Source organism: Rhinolophus sinicus, linkage group LG04 (assembly GCF_036562045.2).
Source record: "Rhinolophus sinicus isolate RSC01 linkage group LG04, ASM3656204v1, whole genome shotgun sequence".
Classification (NCBI taxonomy): Eukaryota; Metazoa; Chordata; class Mammalia; order Chiroptera; family Rhinolophidae; genus Rhinolophus; species Rhinolophus sinicus.
Genome location: NC_133754.1, coordinates 87,124,619 through 87,142,861, shown reverse-complemented (window position 1 = coordinate 87,142,861; position 18,243 = coordinate 87,124,619). Strand labels below are relative to the sequence as shown.

The 18,243-nt window shown below is 36.3% G+C and overlaps 1 protein-coding gene across 2 annotated transcripts; it reads right to left on the bottom strand.

Moving 5' to 3' along the window:
* Positions 1-280: 280 nt before the first annotated feature.
* On the bottom strand, positions 281-16,093 carry SPRYD7 (SPRY domain containing 7). Of its 2 annotated transcripts, none has more exons than XM_019748066.2 (5): positions 15,772-16,093; positions 11,204-11,320; positions 8,988-9,154; positions 4,200-4,302; positions 281-1,162 (listed from the first exon to the last, which is right to left on the bottom strand). In XM_019748066.2, exons 1-5 carry the CDS (start codon positions 15,875-15,877, stop codon positions 1,065-1,067), a joined length of 591 nt encoding a protein of 196 aa, XP_019603625.1. In that variant the 5' UTR covers positions 15,878-16,093; the 3' UTR covers positions 281-1,064. The 2 variants fall into 2 exon arrangements, with proteins under 2 accessions (XP_019603625.1, XP_074186027.1); XM_074329926.1 differs by lacking the exon at positions 15,772-16,093 and adding an exon at positions 14,160-14,229.
* Positions 16,094-18,243: the final 2,150 nt, after the last annotated feature.

The following is an 18,243-nucleotide window of genomic DNA, read 5'->3' as shown; positions in this document are numbered from 1 at the left end:
CTCTTTTCCTAGTACAACATACTGCTCCCTCATTGATAACGGAGTGAAATGTATGCCCCCTTGCATGTTGATTGAAAAAGGAGACTGTACCAAAGATGTGTGCAGTGATTGGTTCAGGTTAGTAGGGTAAACTAAAGGACGGGGATTCTTACTGAAAACTAGGTATGGGTCATGAAGAGGATTCACTTATTTCTGAACTTCTGAAATAATCCAGGATGACATGAATTTACTGTATAATTAATAGAACAGGAAGAACATGTATTTAATACAGTAGTGAATATTCCTTAATTACCATTATTTTATTATTCCTTATAGGAAAACACAAATAAAAGTGCTTAAAAGAATAATCTCATTTACATTTAAGTTTAAAGCATCATACTATTCTAAATGTCTGCCAGTGTACACTATATCACCAATCAACCATTACTTACTCTGGTACTGAAGTGATAAAGGTTAAAAGGTTAATGGTCTTCAACAAAATAGTCAAACAATTACTAAAACATTTATCTCCTTTCGTAAAGTAAATAAAAAGCAATGACATACAAACAAAATAAACAATTTAAATTTTAAGAAAAGTATACATTTTACAGTAAATAACTTGCTAAAAATGAAGTTGCCAATAACATAAATTTCTGTCACTTTTTTACACAATATAGAAAAGGACACTGAGACACAAAATTACTGGACTGCAGACTTAAAATAGTTAATGAGATTTAAACTTCAGAATGACAAAAACTCACCCAACTCCATATCTCTACCAAAACAAATATTTTATGTAAGAAAGATTCCCTTTTAAATATCTATATACACATTTCCCCTTAATACTGATAATCAAACCCATATATTTATTTAAATAAGAATTAAATAAACTGCCCAAAATGCCGATTTCGTATCACAAAACATTGAGTATTTTAAATCACAATTTCCAGGTGGTATACATTGCTTAAACAACATTAACAAGCATATTTTTAAGAATATATTTTAGTCTATAGGTCAGTTAAAGCTTTATTAAATGGTAAACACTTTTAATAGTGCAGAGATACAAGTTTCAAAAACAAATGCATTCAGAAGATCTGCTGTTCAAATAATATTTTTTCAAAACCAGGTGGAGGAGTATGATAAAATTCACTGAATTGGCAATCCAAAATTGCACTGTCATCAACTAGAGATAGAAAAAGAAAGAAACTAAATTAGAAGCAAACACCTTAATTTGAATGAATACATAATTATAAAATAAACTGTTACCATAATACCATAAAACCAATAGGCAAGAAGAATAAACACATCTACTGTCCAGGTTACAAAACATGATCCTATTGGGTAAAAACAGCCACCATGAAAAACAAAATTTATCTATCAAAAACACTGAAAGGATAGACATCAAAATAGTATTAATAATTATCTCTAAGTGGTGTGATTATGGATAGTTTTCATTTTTTCCTTATTTGCCAACTTGTATTTCCTAAATTTTATGCAATTAAGATGTACTACTTTTTTAAAAGTTTCATTTTGAAACAAAATTATAGATTTACAGGAAGTGGCAAAAATAATACCAGTCTCCAATGGTAACACTTTACATAACTACAATACAGTGTCAGATCCAGAAAAGCAACAGTGATACAATGCTGTTAACTAGACTCCAGCTCTTACACAGCATCTCCATGTTTTTACCAGAATTTGCCCAGGAGAAATGAATGCATATATCCATACAAAGACTTGGACATGAAAGTTTGTAACAGCTTTATTTTTAATGTCCCCAAACTAGAAACAACCTACAAATCCATTAACAGGTGAAGGGAAACACAAATTGTGATATATCCACACAGTGAACTATGCTATTTAGCAATAAAAATGACTGAGTTACTTAATTACAACATAGATGCCTCTGAAAATAATTAGGCTGAATGAAAGAAGCCAGACAGAAAAAAAGAAAATCAAACTGTATGGTTCTACCTACAGTGTACTCTAAAAATGCCAAGATAATCTATAGTGACAGACAGCAGATCAGTGGTTGCCTGGTTGGGGCTCGGGTTGGGAAAGGTGAGCAGCAAGGATTGTAAGTGAGCAGGAGGAAACTTTTAGGGGTGATGTTTGTTATCTTGACTGTGGTAATGGCATGGGTGTTCACCTTATAGCCATTTGTTAAACTGCACATATATATTTAATGAACATTACTAAATATTTTATATTTCATAGTAAGTGCATAAAACAAGTTAAGTATACTGTATTTGACATTCTTTAAAGTCACTAGTGATTGTAACGGGTGGTTTCAGTGAAGTGGTGGTGAAGGCAGCCAAATCAGGTTGAAGAACAAACGAGAGATAGTGAAGACAGTGGTGTGGGCAATTCTGTAAGAAATGCAGCCATACAGAGAAGGGTAAGCACAGGGCTAGTGAGGGGTACGAGTTTAAGGGAGGGATTTTTCATATGAGAATGACTTGGAATGTTCATAGGCATTGAAGAGAGAGGTTGATGACATGGGATATAGATGAAATAACCGAGAAAGTGAAGTCCCAGATTTGGGGTATTTGAAATTTAGACTACAGACTGAGATTTTTTGAACATGAAGGGTAATACTTCCTCTGAAATGGGATGGAAAGAAGGCAAGATTGGAGTCGATCCAGAAAAGCTTCAGGAGGGTAAGGAAGGGAAGGTGAAATTCACTCTTGATAGCCTGTTTCTTTATAAAGTAGAGGGCAAGGTCGTCTGCAGAGAATAAGCAGGGAATTCAAGAAGCATGTTGAAGGTCTCTGGAATATTTAGAGATGTAAAAAATTTGCCAAAAAATATTGAGAGCTTAGATTACACTGGAAGTCATAACTTTGCAACGACACTTTTCTTCAGTGTTCCACAGCGTTTTCTCTCCACAGGTTGGATGTAAGAACAGACAAAGTGAATGGCTGGATTGATTGACGATTAGGGATGGGATGGAGGACAAAGGGTAAGGGAACTTAAGTTTTATTTTTAATCTATGATAGTGTCAGACTATTAAAATATTTGGCTTAATTGGGCTGATTTATCAACTCCAATTTATAAAATATACTTATATATAATTTACTATGTATAACTTTGTTATGTTAAAAATAATGTTGAATCAAATAAACAATTTAAAGTAACAATTTTATTTGCTACTCATTTGTATAACTCAGTCATTCTACCTATATTTATTTCATTTCTCAGGCTAAAGTATTTTGAATATTAAGCTACATTTCCTAATTTAAGTAAATAAAAGAATTGCTTTTAGGCTTGCCCAATATGGAAAGAAAACTAACCTAAATCAGGTTTAAAAATATACTTTTACATGCAAAGACACAGAAGGTAAAATCATTGAAAAGTATTTTTTAGGAGAAAGAAGACTAATAAAAACCTTAATTAAAAAGCAAAGCTTTTGTTATTACCACACTAGTAAATATTCCTATTTGTTATTGTTTACTTTTCTGACACCCCAGTCTGTCCTCACTAATACTGCTAAATTTCTAGGGAAGTACTACAAAAACCTACTAATTATTTATTATTACGGCTCAAATCTAAGAACTTAAATAAAGTAGTTTAATGAGAAAATACTTTTATATCTACTAAAACCATAGGCAGCAAAATCATATACCTGTTGATTTACAGTTGATAACAAAAAATAAAGCAGAATGAGTGATAAAGGCACTCTGGCTATTCTTTTTTTTTTAAAGAGAGATACCTTATTTTTTAGAGATACACATAAAATATTTATGAATAAAATGATATAATATTTGGCATTTGCTTCAAAATAATCCAAGGAGGGGAGGGGAAGAACAGGAGTAGTGTTGGGGGTAGATGAAACCTGATTGGCTATAAACTGATAAATATTTGAAGATAGGTGATGGATATATTGGAGTTCGTTATACTATTCTCTCTACTTCTAAACGTGTTTGAAATTTTCTATAATAAAAATTAATTAAGTGGTACAGGGTTATCTCTTAAGTAACCCAATTCTTGGAGGACACACTTGTATAGAACATATATAGTACTTATACACCTTTTATTGGGAATAAAAACCTTCCTTAGTCCTACAAATTAGGACTGTGATATCCTAGTGAGTACATTTCCTATAAAAAAGTCCTTATTAACAATGTGTCCAGACTTCTGCATGACAGTTATAAAGTTACGGGAAATGCCAAGCAAAAGTTAAGACATATCTAATCATACTTAGAAATACTTTAGCTTACCATAAACAACTGGATACACGGTCCCTCGTATACCTGACGCTGGACAATGCATGTTTTTTCCATTCAAATATACATTTAATTCTACATGGTCATATGTAATACCCTAGGAACAAAAGAAAATATTAAAAACGATAAAAATGTAAATGTTGCATAAAAACGTGAACAGTCAGAAAACACTGATTATAGAGCACAGAAACACAAAAAATTAAACAAAGGGTCACAAGAGCTTTCATTACAGTTTACAATTTGGTATAATTCTATTTGAACTGAGCTAAAAAGATTGGTGATGTGTGTGTGTGGGTAGGGAGATGAAAATCCCGAGAGTCTACATTAGAAGTAAAACAAATGATATCAGTTTAAATTCTAGTATTATATTTAGAGAATCTGGAGTTTATATTTTGAATATTCAAGATGACATAACTACTGCATATTGAGAACAGAGAGATGGTTTAAACTCATACAGAAACACTACTTCTATATGTAGAATGTTATCTCAAGGGAGGAAAATAGCGAAGTTTTCACCATTAGGGCTTGCTACCTGTTACTGTTTTCAAGTCATGAAGAAGTATCTTTATACGCATACAACTTATTTCCCAAAAGAAATAATATTGTATTTCTTTACCTGGGTTTCATATATGGCAAGTGTATTACTAAGATAAAGCTGGTATTTACAATCAAATATATAGGTGACCCTAGAACATCACAGACTAAACTGCGCAGGTAACTTATAGGCAGATTTTTTTTTCAATAAACACCTGCACTGTTTTCGATCCATTGTTGGAAGTTGCAGAGGGTCAACTGTATGTGTGATCTATGCCACTTTATACAGGGTATTTGAGCACCCACAGATTTTGGTATCCGTGGGCAGCCCTGGAACTAATTCCCCGGCAGATACTGAGGGACAACTACATTTTGGGGGAGTCAAAAGTTATATGCGGATTTTTTACTGTGCAGGGGTTCAGTGGGTACCTCTAACCTCTGCAATATTCAAGGATCAACTGTAATTTATAATTAGTATCAAGTTGAAAAATAAAAAAAACCCACAGCTCAAAAGATTTTGAAAAGAACAATTTGGGATGAAAAATGTTACTTTGTACATTATTAGTGGTATGAAAATCACAATAAATAACAATTATTATTATTAAGATGCTGGAAAACACTTAGATAGCCTGTATTACATACGAAGCACAATTCTAGGCACTTTATATTTACTCATTTATTCCTCACAGTAAGATAGGTATCATTGTCTCCATTTTACAGATGAGATAGCCAAAGCACAAGAGGTTAAATAACTTACCTAAGGCTGCATAGCTAGGAAGTGGCAGAGCTGGGATTTAATTTGGAATACTTATTCTTAATTGCCATGTAATTTTAAAGTTAAACTTGTAAAACTCTCTTTAAAACTTTACATAATAGCTGATGACAAAAAGAGAGCTTTCCTTGGAAGAATTAAAAATAAACAGCAGAAAATTTTCAATAGAGAAATCCTCACTGACCAAAAAGCAACCACTTCAAGGATTTCTGACTGGATCAACTTATAAGCTTTTAAGAGGTAGAAAAAGCTCTTACAGATAGATGATCTAGTCTTAACTCATTTTCCAGTTAAGACATCAAAGGCACACATAAATCAATATGCTAAATGCTATTAAATATTCTCTTCAAATCTTAGCAAAGTAAGGGTTAAACAATGATTTATTGATAGTTAAGGAATATTGGGGCAGTCAGATGGCTCAAGTGGTTAAAGCTAGAGTTCTCAACAAGGTTGCCGGTTCAATTCCCACATGGGATGGTGGGCTGCGCCCCCTGCAACTCAAGATTGAAAATGGCGACTGGACTTGGAGCTGAGCTGTGCTCTCCACAGCTAGACTGAAGGACAGTGACTTGACTTGGAGCTGATGGGCCCTGGAAAAAAATACTGTTCCTTAATATTCCCCAATGAAAAAAAAAAAGGAATATTGAGAAAGGTAAACAGATTGCCTTTATTTCATTTCAGTTTAGGTATTTAAATATAATAATAAAGCTAACTGATGGCTAGGATTCGCTTTTTTAATAAAGAGGTATGTTTTTATTTAAAAAACAAAAACATAGTTACATAAATAAAAAACCAAGGGTGTTACTCTGTTTATAGGACTACAGGAAATGGAACAGTTCAGAGCAGTAGGTTGTCATCCAGGCAGTCTCCACCACCTGGTGGCAGCATAACCTACTGCAAGCAAGTTGTAAACCCAAGCCTCCAGGGGATACAAAACCCCAAGACCAGAGAAAGAAGTGAGGAAGGATAAGAAACCCCAGCCCCCATCAGCAGCATTTAGTTCAAGTATATTCTAACTTAATCTGTCCTTCTATATGATCTAGAAATTAGGTTTGATTTGATATAATCATGCATTTATCAATAATTGTTTGCAGGTTTAGTGAACAGACTCTGAAATGAGACTGCCTGTGTTAAAACCCTGGGATCACCCCATACAAGAAGTTACTTCACTCTTCCTAATCTGTAAAATGTGATAATAATACTACCTATTTCATAGGGTCATTAATGAGGATGAAATAGTTTAACCTCTGACAGGCACTTAAAACAGTGCCTGTCCCATAATAAATGCTATGCAAGTATATGCTATTATTATTGCCTTGAATGTTTATCAAACCTCTCTGAAATTAAACTGAAAAATGCAATTTTAGAATGTAACTTGCACTTTTCAAAACTGTTTATGAAAGGAAAAATTATGCATAAGCTGCTTCAGGTATGCCTTCCTAGCGCTGCTGTAGGTCCTACTGGTACTGTGTGATGACTATGAATATAATCATTTGGTTGGATGCTGAAAGCTTATTTTTCTTGATTTATCCTCTGAGAGTGGTATATGACTGAAATTCTACACATATGAGAATGTTTTTCCTGTCTTATAATCCATTCTACTTTTCCTAGGCCACAGTCAGCAATTTGGTGAAATTTGTTCTCAAGTGTTTGAATTAGGAAGATAAAGTTAATGTGGTAATGCTTTACTTTTCTTGATTATGCATATATTTCACCTTTTCTAGTCCTCCTTTTATAAAATGGGCATGAGAACTCAAAGTCTAATTTAATAATGCTGACTGTCTAAAAATGACATTCTTAAATCTGTCAATTTTGGTATCAGTCATCTCAGTGCATGAAAGAGGAAGGCAAGAATAATGCACAGTAGAAGTTTAGTATATTAACAAAGGAAAACATTTGTTACTGATTATCCTTTCTTATGTTTGAATTTCATCTTTTAGTATAAACAGGTTGACAGCATCAACTTGACTTCAAGATTCTCTTTCAAGAAAACCATTTGAATAACGGTGTTCTGTATTACGGACATCTGGCAATGATCTACAAACACAGAACCAACTATTCAAAAGGAAGAACAGGGAAAAGCAGATTTTAAAAATAGTTTATGCCTTTCAGCTCTTTTTTTCTTTAGTCAATTTAGGAAAAAAAACTTTCAACAATTTACCTACTTAAGAACTAAGTGTTCTTCATATTTTTTAAATTGAAGAAAAGAGATCAGACCATAATTAAAAATCTTAATTTCCACATCTTTCTTTTCTCCAAAATACTGTGTGTTTCTTTAATTCAATGACCTGAATTACCTTGTCTGTGTCATCTCATTATCAGAAACTTTCCCTTGTTATTTACATTCCTTTGTACTTGGTACCAGAGCCAGGAACCCATGGTTCTGTGTATAAGGGCACCTTTGCTAAAGGAGACCCAAGAACTCTGTTCTCAATCAATAGCTAATAGCCTGAACTCAGTGTATCAGGTTCTCGGATAATACCATATGAGATGTAGGAGAGGAAGTATCTGGAAAAGACAGAAAAGATTACATTTTCAATAGGGCGGCTTTGATAAATAAAGCCTTAGGATTTCGAGTCCATTTCTTTGAAGAGTTCTGAAAGTGAAGTAAGTTTAATTAAGATTAAGTTTAAGGAGGACCTAACACTCCTGATAAAGTACTGTTAAAATTCTTTAACAGAAGTTCATAACAAATTAAGTAATAAATGTCAAAACTTTTCTCTAAGAGATCTCTAGCTGGACAAATAACTACTATTTCCTAATATAAGAGTCAGCAAACTTCTGTGGGCCAAGATTTCTCTGATGTGAGAGAAGCAGGAAACACTGATCAGCAGCCAAGCTGTCATTAATTTTCCTGAGTGGAAATAAGGGTTCATACTGATATCCCTGGCCAGCGGCAGCTCTAGAAAGAAGGCAGTTAGGTAAGGTGGCAGTGTCTACACCAAGTGCTCTCTTTGCAAATGTAACACCTTAGTCACAATATAGTCACGGGGATATGAAATACAGTATGGAGGATATAATCAATAATGTTGTAAAGATTATATAGGGTCCCAGAGGGGTACTGATTAGGGGGATCACTTCATAGACTGTGTAGATGCCTGATCACTGCACTGTGCACCTGAAGCTGAAGTAGAATAAGACTGAATGTCAACTATAACTATATACGAGTATATACTATATATAGTCACAGGATGTGGAGTACAGCATAGGGAATACAGTCAACAGTATTGTAACAGCTGTATACGATGTCAGAGGGGTAGTAGATTGGGGGAGGTGGGTTATCACTTTGTGAGGGGTACAAATGTCTAGTACGTTGTTTTATACACCTGAAACTAATTAAAAAAAATGTACCACCTTATTAGATCTAATCCCGGTGCTTTGGAATTCAAACCAGACTCCCCGGCAAAACTACATATACTAAAAACAGTTCAAGTTTACTAATTTACAGTGTAAGACAGCTCCACAAGAAAGCTTACCACCACATCTCCCTCCTGTGGAAGGCTGTTGGCTGGCAGCCTATTTTTCTCCTCGTTGTTGTGGTACAGAGCTCCGTCATTTCTCATCACCAGACTGTGCACATCTCGGCCAAGGGGAATCTGGTTCAAGTTAACTTTCTGAGTTGCGACGCCAACACCCCAGATTCCTAAAAATATAATGATATTCTTTAAAATATAATGAACTATTTTTTGTTAATATTTTTTTAAAATATCTTTAAAAGGTAGTTTGCAAATTATACTATGTTTTCTACAGACACAGTACAGCCTAGGATATAAGAGAGTGAGCCCTGAAGTTGTACTGCCTAGACTGAAAGCCTGACGTACCTATGTCACCTTGGGTAAGTTACTTAACCTCTCTCTGCTTCCTCACCTGTGAACTGTGGATCACAGCAGTACTTACTTCACAAGGTTATTACAAGATATAGTGAGATAATTCAAGGAAAGCACTAGGAACGGTGTAAGTACTAAAAAATATGGGTAAGTAAAGCACAGAGTAAATATTTTAAAATACTAGCTATTTTCATTATTCTTCTTCTCTAAAAAAAGTTTTTTAAAACATACACATTAAATTTAAATGGCCTAGGGTTCTATTTCGAGCACTACTTTTGAGAAGTGAGAAATTAGTGTGTTTAGTTTTTGCATCTGTAACATTTGACAAATAACATATGACTTGGTCAATATAATGGAAAGGAGAAAATTATTGGTAAAGTGTAAAATCACTTTGTTATCCAACCTTAAGTCAGTGAATTTAAAACCTTTAGGCCTAAGCTGACTTGTAAAGCAAGCAGCTCTTCTTTTAACAGCCAAACAGAATACCTGGATCTCTGGATTTTGTCTCAAACCGTTTCCTTCCCAGTGTTTAGCAAAATCAGTTAGGACAAATTCTATAAATGGAAGAAGATTTGAAGACCATGTTGTCAATCAATTTTTCTGGATTGAGTGAGACCATCACACAGCTGCATGTCTGAAACTTCACTGTCTTGTCGTCCTAAATAATTTGACTATATAATTTAACCTCCAAAGTGGGACAATTTTAAGAGTGACAAGAGGTGATACAGCTAATTTCACAGGACAACAGTTCTAGACAGTTATGGAATCTCCTTACTCCTAAAGAACTGTACATGCTGTGATACACTTTGGTACAATTGCCTCAAGCTTTCATTGAGAGGTCAACGCTACAAACTCCAACAGCACTTCGATCCAAGGGTATCACTGAGGTTATCATGTGTAACAGAAAATCCACATCAAAGTTTGTGTTAGCTTTAAGGCTCAAGAAAATACATGCTTCTCTTGAGAAAAGGGTGGTGTACTTCAGAAGATTTCAGTAACCAGGGACTTTGAAGCCAGTGGCTTAATTTATAAAAGAATGGAATGGAGGGCAGTTTATATTTATTTCACTCACTCAAGAAAAATCAGTATTTAAAACTAATTAGAAAACAAGCCTCCGAAGAATGTTTTATATCATTCAAGCTAGTTGGGTAGGAGTAGGATTAATTTACTCCACTTTAGTTTCCTACGTTGTACCTATGGTTACTCATGCTGTATTTCACTAGAAGTTTCTTTATAATAAACTTTAAAAAAAAGTTTCCTTATATTCAATACTGCCACAAGTTAACTAATTGTTATACTAATTATAATACTCAAGTAGAACTGTTATACAACTCAAGAAACTCCATAAATTTTTAAAGAGAAGCATAGATTTTAATCTTCTTTCAGAATTCTAAATCTGCTGACTCTTCAGATGACACTGAATCAGAGGATTTTAAGATAAGGTAAGAGAAAAACTCAGGATCATAAAATTGATATTATCCTAAGGTAAAATAGCGAGAGTCTACACCTTATATACTCAACCAAATGAAATGGTACACCTAGCTTCCATTAATAATTAATGACATTAATAATAACACTAGTGCCATACATTGATCTAGTATGTCCTGCCTTTAAAACACTTTCATAAATATAGCTCATGTGAAGCAGGAAGCTCCTGTAATCCCATTTTATACATGAGAAACCTGAGCCTAATTTAACTAAATTAACTAATTAAACCAGAATCACACAAGGGGTAGAAGAAAATAGCTTCTGGGTAAGAGCTTGGTGCGTTTTCATTACCTCATTAATCTTTCTTGTATATTGAGAATTACTCCTAATATTTAGAACGATTAGGACTTTTAATAGTAAAGTACCATTATACCAACCTGTGGACTGGATTTTGAATTCAAAGTAGCTTTTGTTTTGGTGTAAAGGTGCACTGGCTAAACAACCTCCTGTTCCACATATTCTTCTTCCATTTTTAACAATAACAACATCTGTTCCTAAACAAAAAATACAAACATTGTGTAAAGTTTTGTATTTTCTTATCCAATAATCAAGGTTAATTTCTGTTTCACTTTTAACTCTTGGTCTACAAAAAACAGGGATACTACATGTACTTGGAAATATAGAAATAGTGATAAATTGTTTAAATATTTAATTCATTATTTTTTCAAAAAGAACATTTATACATTTAATATTCATTTGTAGCAAGAAATCTTATTTAATTATGCAGTTTCAAATAAGCTGTAGTAATTCAGAATTATACTGAATATTTAAAATACTTTAAAAATAGAAACAGGCTAACTTTCTTCAATTTTTAGCCAATAAATCAGTTTGATGATTTCATAAATCTCTTCATTTAAATGAAAACATAAACACTTAGAAACCTTGGTAAATTAGTATGATTTTCAATTCAATCCAAATGAATTAAAACAATATACTAAAAACTGGCTGATTATCTACTAGGTACAAAGTACTAAGCTAGTGCATTAGTCAAGTAAGAAGTGAAGAGTACACGGAATATGGAAAGGAATCTTTGTTCCTGAAATAGCTGACACTGAAACATGATAATTTTAGGATCTTAAAAATGTTTATAAGATAGCTACTGTCAATTATATTGCAAATATGTAAGTAAGGTTTTTGACATCATTAACGCCTTTTGTTCTCATGGAAATTCTTAGTTTAGGCTCAAATAATATTTGATAGATGAGAGTGAGTAAAACCCTTGATAATTTGACCCCAATACCAATTATTTTCCAAACCTTGATTTAGGAAAGAATGTATATCAGAGAACATAAAGAGACTTAATTCTAATATGTAAGAAACATCCCATAACACCAAGGCACGTGACTCCCAAGATCCGTGGCCAGTATTACCGTTTCACTGGTAATAAGTGCACAAGCCAAGCAGATCTGGCTATTAGAACTGTATGGGACTCCTTCAGAGGGGGTGAAACAAAACTAGAGGATAGTAACCAGAGGTATTAACAAGCAGGCAGTTCTCTCATTAACTCACTATTGAAGTCATATTTAAATAAAAATTATTTGAGACAAATACGTAAGAGAAATGCAAAATTTTCACTCTTACAATTCCAAATTTTAGACTCTATCACAGACACTCTCTCTTAAATAAGGTAAAACAGAGATCCTATTATATAATTATTAAAAATTCATCAGCATCCATTTTTTTTTCTCATTATACATGTTAAACCTCAAATTCTGAGAAAGTACCTTTATAAATAATTTACATCTGGCTACAAAATATACCTCCAGCAATTTCAACTGGAGACCATCCAGGGCCCAGCTCTTCCTTGATGGCAAAGACCATGTAGTGCTTGGCATCTAGCAGATGCTTAACAAACAACTGATACAGAAATGAATGAGTAAATATGCTCTGCTAAGCACTATGCAGTGGACATGTAGCATCTGTTTTCCCTCTCCCAACAGACTTCTCTCTGGAGATCAAAACAGTTCCAAGGAAGCTGACTCAGTCTTTTCAGGAGTACAGCTTTGACCCAGGGAAAGTCAATCAGTGCATTCCACATTTCTTGGCTACAGTGATCGAGTGAAAAAACGGTTATATGACCTAAGCCACTACAATCAGGACTTTTGCAGAAAATGTAGGGATAAAGAGACTCTCTCATTCGTGCTGGACCGGAATGAGGAAGCCCAGGGAGTGGCTATAAGTTACCATGGAAGCCAGCCTTCAGGAATAAGCAGCAGAAGGCAAATGAAACAGACGAAAAGAAACTCTTGGCAGCAAAGTCTTTCCTGGAGCTCCTGCTGCCTTTGTATTTTTTTCAGTTATGTGAACCAATAAATTTCCTTCCCTGTTTAAACAATTCTGAGTTGTAATTTTTACTACTTGTAACTGAAAGCATCCTAAGTGAAACACATTTCAAAGAATTATGCAAATAAATGGTATTTTCTTTTTCTTCACTGGCAACATTCTGTGGTTCCCAACATACTAAAACCTTCTAATAAGAAGCTTGTATAGTAGGTAACTTACTATCTTGGATATCATCTTAAGGTGCTAAGTTAACGGAAGTATCAGAAGACCCTCAATACAATACAGGCTACTCTCAGTTGAAACCACAGTACCAACTCTGAGCATGGTATTATTCTCTAACTTCATTATCATTTCTTATCTCCAAGACATTCTTCTAGGTACTGAGATGTTTTATATAGAAAGATGAATATATTCAGGGAACATTCTGGAGTGTTTGTGAATCATTAGGAAACTATTTTAAGCTTATTCCTTTTTTTTTTTAAGTACAAAGATATCCTATATTTGGATATATGGGATTTATGTTGTTTTATTAATTAGAAAGTCAAGGCAAATTTGAGTACAGTCAGAACACATATGAACACAGCCCAAGAGCACGTTTTAAGAAACATTAGACACTTCCAAATGAGTGGCATCCCTTTCAATGTAGCTATGTTGGAAGACATTCATTTCTAAAAAGTCATTTCACAATTACATGCAGAAGATATGGCAAAATGAAAACATTTACAAACACTATGCCAAAAGAGGAATTCCAAAATGGTTTTAAGCAGCATCACCAAAGTAAGTGACAACTTTGAAAGAGAGCATTAGTTTGGATATGAAATGCACAGACTATTTTATTTTTTTAAAAATCACATTCTTTAGGTTATCTAATATAACCTTTCACATATCCAAACCATGCATACTTGCTCAGTATGCTGCTCATATTTTCAACTTCAGATGAATTTATACTTGATACATATAGGTACTCCTAACTCACAAGCCTTTCATCTCTTTCATGTTACTCAGTTTCTAAAATCATGTTTCTTCTGTGATTGAAGAATGTGAACTTACCAGAAGATAGGTTAAGAAAAAATGTCCATGCAGGTAGAGAGTTTGAGGATGACATTATTCTACTGAAAGTTGCTGGGCAGCTTTGGAAAAAGAACATAGTGGAATGAGTACAACTGCCCAGCTTTTCACTGAGAACCGACTAGAGAAAAGAAATGCTTAAAAGAGCAAACTGCATTTGGCAGGAGACAGAAAGAGCTAAAGCTGATCATAAGCTCCAGGAACTAAATATGGTCTTCCCTTACTGTGTTCCCAGCACCTAAAACAATGCCTGCCACCTGATGGATAGTTACTCAATAAGTATCAATTGAGTGAATAAATGAATGGAAACATTTTCTCTGGGAAATTTTAGGATTTGAACATCCCGGTCTAAAAAAGATGGATAAGAAATAACTTAAAGAAGTATACATATACATATACAGATATATTTATGTACTAAGGGTCTGTATTACACTTGGGAAATCCGTGAATTAAGAATAAATACCCAGGTGCAAAATGGTATACAATTATCACATTTGGGGTTTGGTCTATGCTATAGAAATATAAAAGTATAATGGGCAGAGTGTTTCCAGAATTATAAAGAATGTGGGCAGGAGAGGGTTTTGCTATAAATATTAAGAACTGCTTTTGTTATTTCAATGTATTGTCCTTTAGCCAATGAGAGATGTGGGAAAAATCAACAATACATAAGTATATCTAGAATAGAATACACAAAAAGACAGTACTCTAACTAAAATATAGTAGGAAATCTCTCCTAGAAACATACTCCAGAAGCAGGGAACTAGATGGGAAAAGTCTAAGAACAGAAATAATACGGTGATGAAAGAGGCTACAGAGGGAAGAGGAAGAACGTAATTAATGGATAAGAAGTTATATGATCACTTGAAACTGGGAGGAAGAGAAAAGATGCAAAGGAGCAAAGTGCTGTTTTATTTTGCAATCGCTTGACCTGATGGGAGGAGGCGAGTCAGATTAAATTACAACACCTTTAACCGTGACTAAGGAGGAGTCGGGCAATGGGAGGTTTTAGCTGAAAAGTCAGGTTATGACCAGGGTTGCAACTCCAGCCTTCTGCAATTTGCCTTGTTTTGACTTTGTAAGGTGAGAGAAAAATCACTTCGAATAAAACAAGCTTCAACCTATAAATGATGGGCTAAAGAGAAAAGTGTCAGGGCGGAAGGAGAGGTGATCAGACCATAAGCCCTTGAAAAGGTGCAGGTTTTGACTGGAGCTCGGCAGCAGGGCACTGCAGGAGGAGCACCAGAGCACTCCCCACGCCCCTCGCCTGGGGACACGTGAGGAGTCTCAGGAGGCGGCAGCTCGGAGGACATTGCTGTGAAAATGGGTAGGTCCACACACCCATCTCCCGATGACAGGAGCTGACAGGGCTGCGTCGCCTTGAACAAGGAACCGGGCCGAGGTGGAGTCGCCTGGCGTCTGGAGGAGATCCGCGAGACCAAATGGGGTCAAGGCAACGTCGCTGGGGGAGGAGCGGGGGGCGGCGCCCCGCGGGGCAGGGCCGCGAGTGGTCCTTCCAGCCTCGCCCTGACCCCGACCAGCCGGAGGCACCCGACTCAGGGTGGGCCGTTGGGTCTGGGGAAGGGAGGGCCCTTACCCATGTGCTGCGTGTCCAGCTGCACGGCCGGCATCTCCTTCAGAGGAATGTGCCCTGTCCCGCCATCTCTGCAGCACCGCAGGCAGCAGAACACCGAGGCAGCCATCACACAGGGACCACCGACTTCGCCTCTGCCTCTGCGTCTGCCGCTGCCGCCTGTCGCCCTTACACCGCGGCGACACCGCCCCCGCCCGAGCACGGGAGGTGTGTGCGTGTGGAGCGCGGAGGCCGGTACAGCGACGCCCTAGGCAGGGAGGGCGCAGCGCAGGCTGAGGTGAAGCTGGCCTGGGCGGAAGAGCGGAGGATCGACCGGTGGTGTAGGGCGGGGCCGGGCCCGGAGGACGGCGGGGCTAGGGGCGGGGCTAGGGGCGGGGCGGGGCGTGACGGCCGGGATGCCAGGCCGGGGACGGCATGCGCCTGCGCGCTCGGTCGTTTTCCCTTCGTGCGGCCTCGCGTGTGCACCTCAAGGGCCGCGTTGGTGTCTGCGTTCTCTGCGCACTTCAGGGGTCCTCGGATGCTGTGTTTAAAAACAGTGCCCCTCCCACTTCGACATTAGCTTTAGTGATGAATTGACAGAAACAAATCAGGCTAGGGGAGTGGGAGCTGATAAAAAAGAACCCCAAGGTGCTACTCCCACGCCCTGGGCTGGGAGAACTTGGCCTCCACGGAGAGCCTCCCTCCCTCTACCGTGGCTGGTTTCTGAAGAATTTCTCCAAATCCTAAATAGACGTACAGGCCCCACGAATAATACTTGTTAGTGATTGCACTGTGGATGCCTATAAACTGTCTATAAAGTACTTTCTTGGTAACATTTTACATGTGGAATTTTCTTTCACTGAAATCCTTGACTATTACTGAGAAGTGTTGGTGTTCCAGTTTCCCCCCCTCTTCCCCCCACCATTGGGATGGAGGGGAGAGTTGAATAGAATGTTGGAGAGAAAATGTTTCTGCCTGTCTGTGAGGCAGGCACTCTTTCACATACGTATCTAATTGGATTCTTGAAAGGTTTCAGGGTGGATATTCCCATTTTATAGATGAAGAATTAGGCTTAGAGGGATTAAATAACTTGCGTAGCCTCAGATGAATAAACAAGATGGAATTCAAAGGCCATCAGTATGATGCCTAAACCTGTGTTTGCCCGATCAGATCGTGCTGCCTCTCAAATTCTGAAGATCTAACTCTTGTGGTCCATGCCACAATCCTCTTAAAGGTGCTCTCGGTTCAAAATGCAGATTTGCACTTTATTTTTGTATGGTTCATTAATCTCCATATTGGCTACAGCTGCCATAACTCATGTATAGACAATAAAATAAAATTAGTTGTTATAAGGTAAAATATTTGTTCAGAAATATGATTTAAAGTAGTACATGTGTTAAATGTATAATAAACATTCAGGTCATTTAGGTTAGTCACATCTTCAATGAAAAGCCAGACTATTAGATGGTTGTGAACTGGCCATTACTGTAGGGGCAGAATTGCCATAGTCTTTCCTGGCTAGAAAAGTTATCCGGTGGAGTGTTCCCCAGTGCCCTTTGCCCCCATTGTAGCAACTCAAGTGTACTCAGCAGTGTGAAGCAAGCAAAACCGGTTAGCTCCTAAAGTGGACTTCCCTGTCTTGGCAGATGAATGCCATCCATGAGCTGGCAGACCTTATTCCTTCTTATATCTGGGATTCTATTATCCTTTCATTATAATTTTCAAAGGAATTATCCTTTCTTTTTGAAAAGCACAGCACTGAAGATATTTTGACAGTCTTTCACAGCTATCACTTTAAATAACAATCACAAATAAAGCCTACAAAGTTTCCCAATAGTTAGTTAGAAGGTCGTTTATCTAAGTCAAAAGCAATAACAGAGAATGACTACTTTACCAAAAAAAAAAAAAAAAAAAGGTCTGTCTGCTTCAGCGACATACACCAGGAACCCAAAAACTGATAGGACAATAATGTAAAGCATGTGTTTCCGAGTTGAGTGTAATGTCATGCTCAGGATTTTCTTTAATAGTTTTTATGCTAGCCAGACATCTCCTGTTAGTGAACTTTACATTGTACTTACTGGGTCATACAAATGGTTTCTTTCTTAAAAACTCATTAATCAATTATTATGCCAAAGTTTTTTCTTAGGTTAATACAAACCATATTTGTGATTTTTTAAAAAACCAGAAGCATTAAAAAAAACAACAACTCATACTTCTAAAAACTAAAAATGTTTCTGGTTCCTCGATTTATTCATTATTATAATTTTAAGTAAGAGTAACTGACATTTGTGTAGTGCTTACTATTGCCAGGCACTATTCTAAGTTATTTTTAGAAACTATTTTAATCCTTGTAACAACCCCATGTAGCAAAACAACCTCCACTTTATAGATGAGGAGGCTGAGGCAAAGAAAAGATTAAAATGGTGCTCAAAGTCAGTCAAAAAGAGATGACACTGCATTCAAACCCAGGCAGTCTGGCTCTAGTTTTTGTGTTCT